Source organism: Pteropus alecto, unplaced genomic scaffold (genome assembly GCF_000325575.1).
Source record: "Pteropus alecto unplaced genomic scaffold, ASM32557v1 scaffold44, whole genome shotgun sequence".
In the NCBI taxonomy this organism is placed as follows: Eukaryota; Metazoa; Chordata; class Mammalia; order Chiroptera; family Pteropodidae; genus Pteropus; species Pteropus alecto.
The window spans coordinates 3,411,290-3,419,069 of record NW_006436812.1 but is presented as its reverse complement, the minus strand read 5'-3'; the positions used below and the strand labels follow the sequence as shown (position 1 = coordinate 3,419,069).

Here is a 7,780-nt window from a genome sequence, read left to right as displayed (position 1 = left end):
TTTTTTAGCTTATTTTAAAAAAAGAAAGCTCATTGAAATATAGTTCACATACCATGCAAGTCAGCCTTTTAAAGTGGACAATTTGGTGGTATTTACTAGACTCACAGAGTTGTGTAAACATTTTCATCACCCCCAAAAAGAAACTCCTTACCCATTAGTAGTTACCCACCCCCCTCAATCCCTCACCCCCAGCCCCTCATCTCCTTTCTGTGCATTTGCCTATTCTGGACATTTCATATAAACAGACTCACACTATGTGACCTTTTGTGTCTGGCTTCTTTCACTGAGCACCATGTCTTTTGGCTACTGGCTATTGTGAATAATGATGCTGTGAACATTTGTGTACAAGTTTTCGTGTGAATGCATGTTTTCATTTCTCTTGGCTACAATTTGCTTTAAATTTAAATTTTATCTTTTTCAGACTTTCTTTTTTTAGAGTAGTTTTAGGTTCACAGAAAAATTAAGAGGAAGGTATGGGGGAATTCCTTACCTGCCCTCCCCACCTGTATAATTTTTACTGAATCATATTGCAGACGTCTTTTCAGCTCAGTACTTACCTCCTTGCAGTTGGTGTGGCTTCTTTGCTAGTTTTCCCTACCAGTCCCCTCACGGGCTTTTGTTTATTTTGGTCAAAGCCACATCCCTCTCCTCCTCTACCCTTTGCCTTTTCCTTATTTCCTGGTATCCATCTGAGCTGGGCTTGCAAAGACCCCGTCTGAGGGGCTTCTCTGTACCAAGATAGCTCAAGAGAGAGCCTGAGGGTACCAGGGTGCGAGGCCCCCACCAAGGCAGTGTAAGGGAAGAGCAAAGCGTGAGCCAGAAAGCCTAAGGGTGACTCACGCTGGCGTCAGCTGCCTGGCTCTTTCTTTCTCCTGACCTGGGGGCCTCTTCTGCCTAAGAAAGCCTTTTTTCCTGCATTAAAAATAAACGTCTCTGTCAGCCTCTCTGCAGTGGGTGGAAGCATGCTTAGTTTTGGTGTGTGCCTTGTGCGGAGCAGGCATTTTGGGGGACATGGTCCTTGCTCCCTGGGTCACTCTTCCTGGGCCTCCAGGGAGCCTTGCCCTTCTGTGTGATAGAGCTGGAATGGGGTGCTGGCTACAGATGCACAAGTGAGGTTACCAGAGGCATATGTGGGGTGGCAGCTCTGTGTGTGGAGGTTGTCCTGGCCGGGCACCGCAAGGACAGTGCAGCATCCGGGCCCTGATGGCCAGGAAGAGTTGGCGCTCCAGTCCCCACATCGTCTCCATCTCTGTCCCCTGGCCCAGCACTGGGCCAGCCAGTGTAGGTCATCCGTCGGAGTTTGTTGAGTCAGTTGAATGAAGATGTGTAGGGTGCTGCCCTGGGCTCTGTTGAGAACACGTGATTTGCAAGCTGAATGTCAGTGGGAGGTGCTGGGAAGGCTGCTGCAACAGAGCCTTCAAAGCAGTGTCTCTGTCAGGACTTTTTGCTTGTGAGTGACAGGAAAACCTCAGTCTGGTTAAAGATAATTGAGAATTTATTTGCTTAGATTTTGAAAGAGCTGGATGGCTTGCCATTTCCTCTAGAGCCTGTGTCATCAGGACAGGGTCTGCTCTGGCTGAGCCTGCCTTGCTCTCCGCCTGGCACTTTGCAGACCAGTACCCGGGTCCTAGAGTGCTTGGCTGGACCACCCCAGGCCATATGCCTCCCTCTGTTGCCCCTGTTTGAGGCAGGCATGTGCCATCCTCTGGCCAGACCACAGGGACCAGAGTAGTAGAGAGGTCATTCTCAAACTTCCCCAAGGAAGATTGGACAGCTGCCAGCCGAGAAGGGTGCTTGGATGCTGGGCAGGTGCAGCAGCTGTCTGCACATTCTCTGTGGGGTTCGGACAGGTCTGGGCAGGGGGTCAGGCTGGGTAAGAGCAGGGTCTCAAGGACAGAAGTACCAGGGTGTCTAGGGCGGCAGTGGTGGCCTATCCCATGGACTGGGAGGACACAGGTAGGCGTGGTCTGGAGGTGACCCTGGCTCTGTCACTCTCTCCATGAAACATTGGTCAAGTTATGCTCTCTATGGTTTCCCATTTGTCACCTGGAGATAGAAACAGTCTCTTGCTCTAGGGTAGCCATCAGGGTTCTATGAGGTCACGCATGCAGAGTGCTTACTTAGCTTGGGCTGTCCATCATGAGCCCTGTCTGCTGAGAGGACAGGAGGGGAGAAGGGCCAGTGTCCTTGCCTGCCCGGTTGTGGCCACCCCACACACCTCTCCATACATACTGCTGTCTGTTATTCCAGCACCAGCAAAACAGGACTGTCAGCCATGCTGAGGTGGCACTCAGCATGCATGGCAGAAAGACAGTACGGATCACTTGGTGGCTCCACAGTGCACCTAGTCAGCCACATCTACCCCGAGGATTGTGTTCCAGCAGCTGGCTGGAAGCACAGGGGGCGAAGTGCACAAAGCTCTGCTTCTATCCTGCTCTGTCACTTGAACAGCGCCCCCTCCTGGGCTTAGTTACAGCCCTTGGAAGGGCAGTACTTGTGCATCACACCCAGCATGGTCGTCACCAGGGGAACTTTGGGATGATCGTCAGCAAGGTTGTTCTCTGTGCTTTCAGGGTGGGGAGAGCAAGCAGGCTTGCAGAGGAGCCCCTGTCCCCTGGATAGCTGTGGATGACATGTAACTCCTGAGTCTTGGGTGATCACCCTCCTCCACGGTCATCTCAGAGCAAGGCAGGGGCTCAGAAAGGGGGTCCCTCCCTCCCACAAGTCCAAGTTTCTGCGGTGCAGCCCTTCTACCCTGAGGCTGCGGGGAGCGTGAGGCTTGGTGGGGTCCTGGGTGGGCCTGGACACATCCCACATGCCCCCCCACCTCCCCTCATGCAGCTGACATGCGTACATATCCCCACCAAGTCCTGCATTCCGGGGGTCCAGGCCTCTGGGAGGTCCTCCTGGGCCGCCTTGCTTGGTTCCCACTGCCTAAACACACGGAGCTTTGAGTCGCTGGTGCTCACTGTGTACTCTCCAAGACACCACGCTCAGAGCCTTTGCATGAGGCAGAGCTTTTATCCTTTTACAGATGAGGAAACGGGCCTGGGTTGTGGAGCTAGACTTGAACCTGCCATTTCTCGGTCTGACCCTGCCCTGGCACCTGGACCCCTCCTGGCCTCTCCTGTTCCCCGTGTTGCCTCCCACTGACAGCCTGTGACCCACAGGCCTCCCTTTCAGGCCTCCCCCGTGCAGCCCCTGCTGTGGGTGTCCTCAGCTGGCCACCTCTGTCCCGTGAGCTCAGCGTGACCTGACCTGAGGCCCCCACTGGTGAGCAAATACGAGACCACACCACAGTGGACTCCTGTGGGGAGGAAAGTGGCCTTCAGCCGGAGAGCAGCAAAAGCCACAAGGGGTTGGAGCTGGAGGAGAAGGAACGTGACAGGAGGTTTATCCTTGAGTTCAGACCAGCTGCGTGGTCTCCTTCACTTCCCTTCCATACTTGGTCGACGCCACTCCAGGTGCCTTTCTTTACAAGGTTAAACGCAGAGCTCCCATGGGACCCAGCACTTCCACGCCTGGTCATACCCAGGAGAACTGAAAACAGGCCCAAAGAGATGCTTGTCCAGCATTGTTCATGGCAGCACTGCTCATGACAGCTAAAGGTGTCGTCCATTGGCAAATGACGACATTTCATACAGTGAAATACTACTCAGTCTTGAAAAGGAAGGAAGCACTGACATGCTGTCAGGCGGGTGATCCTGGAACACATGCCGAGTGAAAGAAGCCAGGTACAAAAGACAAATTCTGTTGATTTCATTTCTATAAAATGTCCAGAACAGGCAAGTCCATAGACAATAAGTAGAGTGGGGATTGCCAGGGCCGAGGGAGGGGGATGGGGCCGATTGCCTAATGGGAACAGAGTTCCCGCTTGGAATGACGAAAACATTCTGGAAATGGAGGATTGTGATGGTCGCATGACCATATGAATGTACTTAATGCCACTGAATTGAATACAAATTAGCTATTTTAATCATTTTTATCTATTTTACTACACACAAAAAACACCCAAAAGGCACCGCCAGGCCTCTGTCTTTTTTGCCATTTTGTTTGTCCTCTCGAACTCAGTCTGGCTGTTCTCTCCTCTTTTCCTCAGTTGAACTTTGACCTAGACCGGGGAGTGTTTCCAGTGGTCATCCAGGCAGTGGTGGATGAAGGAGATGGTGAGTGGCCTTTCCTCTTCTGTTCTCCCATCCAGCGTGTGGACCCTGCGGGAAGAAGCCACTTCTCCCCTCAGTCAGCAGGGAGGCATTTATTCAGAAGCGATGGACGGTGTGGGCTCAGCCCACTTAGCAGGTTTAGGGCCCTGGGACTCAAGTGCTAGGCTCTCCATCTTCTCTCTAGGGCCCCCTTGTGGTAGAGCCTGGTTCTCACTGTGGTAACAGTGGCTGGAGATGCCTCTGATCTGGTGTCCACCCCACAGTGGAATGATGGAGACGGTTAGCAGAGAGCAGCAGGGAGTGGGATGGGCCTGTCTCAGGCCACGCTGATTTCCTAACCAGTCCGGCAAAGACTGCTGGGTCTCCTCGCCACTGCTGTGGGCTACACGCCCCCAGCCTAGGATGTGGATGGTGGAGCCCTGCCAGTGCAGGGCTTGTACCCAAGCCCACTTTCTCAGTTTAGCAGCACTGCCTAAAATGTTCCTCCATGTGCAGAATGAGACAGCAGGTACAGAGCCAGCCTCAGGCAGTTTGGAGTGGCTACTTTGAAGGAGGGGTGACGTGTGGGCTGGAGGGAGGCAGGGCCCCCCAGGCAGAGAACATGAGATTAGGATGAGCTCTTTGAAGGGTTCTGGACTCAGCCCATAGGAATGAAGAGGAGAAGCTGGGGCAGGGGCAGGTCAGTGCTCTAAGCTCGCTCTCCTCTCTCTCTCCGGGCAGTTGTGGAGGTGACTGGTCATGCCCACGTGCTCTTGGCCGCCTTCGAAAAGGTAAGTGCTGTCCTGCCCCTTGACCTGGGAGCGATGGGCAGAGGAGTGGTGTTTGAGACTAGAAGTCTGAACTTGGGGGTCACTCCTCGTCAGGTGGGCTTAGAGCCAGAGGCCCAGGGCAGACGGAAGGTTCCCCAGTTGTTCCAGGCTCCAGGAAGATGATGTGTTTCCAGAGGCTGGGCCTTGAGGTAGAGCGTTGCCATCAGGAAGCTTTTTAAAGGACACATAGTGTTTGGTGAGGGCATGTTCTGGGGAGACCAGCCCTCTGGGAAGTCCCAGTAACCTGCCAGCTCAGGGGCTGGGATCCCCATGTGGAGGGCTCTGGTCAGACCACCGTTCCTCTGGGATGTAGAGGGGTCATCCAGGGCTGTGGCCTTTCCCACCAGGCCCAGTGGCCTGGGTGTCTTCAGAATCTCTCAGTCCCCACCTGGTCCTCAAACATTCACAGGTGATCCTGTCCTGTCTCCAGGAGGCTGCATCTCCCGGTCCCTCGGGGCCGGGCAGACCTCCCTCCCCACTGGGACCTTGCTGACCTCCAGGCAGTTATTTGTTGCACTCACTCATCTGATGTCCATGAGGGCAGGGCTGGTCCCGTGTTTGTTATATTCTCAGCGCGAAGTAGGCACTCTGCGAATGCTGGTATTGTGGAGGAGGGTCTGCCACCTGCCTAGCACAGCCCTGGACTCTCTGTGAGTGGCAGAGGGAGGAGACACCCAGACTCTTCTGAGGGCCCTGAGCCAGGGACGCCTACAGATGAAGAGGCCGTTTACATGGAGGGAGTCACTTAATATTACCTTTAGCATTACGTGTATTCAAAACTTAGGTGTTTGCCCCTTCTTTTCACACAAACTCGAGTCCCCAGGTTCCTCAGCTGTGTGTTTTTTGGCCACGTTTACGGGGTGCAGTGGGGATATTGGCTTTGGTAGTGCAGATGGTCAACCTCACTACTGATTAGGACATTGCGGGTTCTAGGGATCGTCTTGCTCACCAGTCACTGCTGGTCATGGGGGCCAGGCAGTCCTGTGCGTCTGTCCACACAGTGATTGAGTGCCTGGCTGTGTTAGGACAGCATCCCTGCTCACTGAGACCTTTGCTGGAGGTAGTGGGGTATGTCACTTGTTTGAAAATGCCACAGCTGACATCCCCTACCCCCAGTGCTCTATGACATTGGTTGGCACTCTGCAGTTGCACAGAGTTTCCAGAGTGTCCTACGTGGATGAAGAGCAAGGATCCCTTGAGGAAACTATGCTCAGGCTGCTTGTTCTGGAATTCCCACCATGCCTGGGCACCCTGCAACCCCCAGCTTCCTCAGCCAGTTGTGTGTCTGCAGCACCGAGAGCCCTTTGTGCAGGGCCCAGCTTCTTCCTTTCATCTGGGTCTTTCCAGACACTCCAAGAGTCATTGTACCCAGGGCTGAGGCCTCCCTGGCCTATTTGTTGAGTGTTCTCCCTGGCCTCCTGGGGCTGTGGTGACGCCGAGTGCCCCAGGCAGAGTTTGGCCCGCTCCTCCTCCAGCTCTGGGCTGGCCAGCTGTGCTCCCTGAGCCTGGTCTTGTTGGAAGCAACAGTAACTATCTACCCTTCTACTTCTCTGGCCAAGACAGATGGGCCACTGATGGCAAATATTCCATTCTGTGGTTCTAGTTTAGAGCCCAGTGAGAAACTCTTTTGTTTTTTGAGTTCAGCATACTAGAAACTTCTATAGGAACCCATCGGCCTTACCAGAAAATGCCAAGTGCTGGTCTCGGTTAACTCAGAACGATAATTGGTGATGTCACAAGATCTTGTACCTAAATTAACTTCGTCAGCTCTCAGCTGTCTCTCCAAATACCACTGAATGCGCTTTGTTCTGGTTTCTTCTACAGTTTTAGAGTGTTGGACTTTCCCATGTACACATGTGTGTGCGTGTTCTTGTGCCGTCTTTGAGAGTAGACCAAGCCCTTCGAGGGCTGCAATTGGTGTCTAATTCTTGCCATCCACGTACTGCTTCTTGACGTTGGGGAGGCTCTTGTCCATCATCAGAACCTGGCTGATGATTGTAAATTTGAGTGTGCTTAAGAAACTACCTGGGGCCAGTTGGGCTTTGCAAATCAGGATGAAATCCCAGAGGCGGTATCTTTAGAAGGTGCTCAGGGTAGTGCTGAGGCCAAGTCAGAGGCCACATTTGAGAAACCCCGGCTTGGCTCTTTAGTCTTCACACAGCCCCTCCTTTTCCAGCGATGAACGTGGAATGACCGAGGAAGACCTTCAGCAGGCCGAGCAGTGCCCGTGTGGTCGAGTTAACCTTTGTGTCTTTCTCCCTGCAGCATGTCGATGGCAGCTTCTCTGTGAAGCCGTTAAAGCAGAAGCAAATTGTAAGTCTGTCAGAGGAAACGCGAGCCCTCTCGATTTAAAAGACACGTGTATACGTACAATCTAGTAGTCTTGGTGGATTATTTTCCCTGCCCACCATGGTAGCTGTTGAGGTAGCTGGTGACAGGTCTGTTGACGTTTTTGTCATTGCTCTGGGCTCTGGGAAGTCAGGGTCAGGGTCATCGGGTACGTGCATGTATACTGCATACCCACCATGTACCAGCATTGACTGTTGTAGCCTTGAGTCTTATCCAGCATGAACATAGCAAGCTTTCGGTAAATGTTTGCTGAACGAATGAATGGATGGAGGTAGGAAGGAAACAGGAAACTAAGACTGCAGCCTCCCTTCTCCTCCTCCTCACAAATTACGGAGTATACCTCAGTATTGGGCAAAGATGATGGACTTAATCAATTTTGAGAGGAAAAATGGAATACCTGGGAATAAATGGGAGCTACAGGATAGTACAGCTTTTCTTTGGGGTCAGTAATTCCATGTT

General features: G+C 52.9%; 1 protein-coding gene across 4 annotated transcripts in view; it reads left to right on the top strand.

Moving 5' to 3' along the window:
- MGRN1 (mahogunin ring finger 1) overlaps positions 1–7,780 on the top strand; it is a 48,593-nt gene that overhangs the window by 23,046 nt on the left and 17,767 nt on the right. For all 4 annotated transcript variants that reach the window (XM_006913859.3, XM_015591168.2, XM_015591166.2 and 1 more), the window contains exons 6-8: positions 4,100–4,166; positions 4,884–4,933; positions 7,238–7,285. In XM_006913859.3, the coding sequence (XP_006913921.1) occupies positions 4,100–4,166; positions 4,884–4,933; positions 7,238–7,285 (165 nt within the window). The remainder of the gene's footprint in view (positions 1–4,099; positions 4,167–4,883; positions 4,934–7,237; positions 7,286–7,780) is intronic.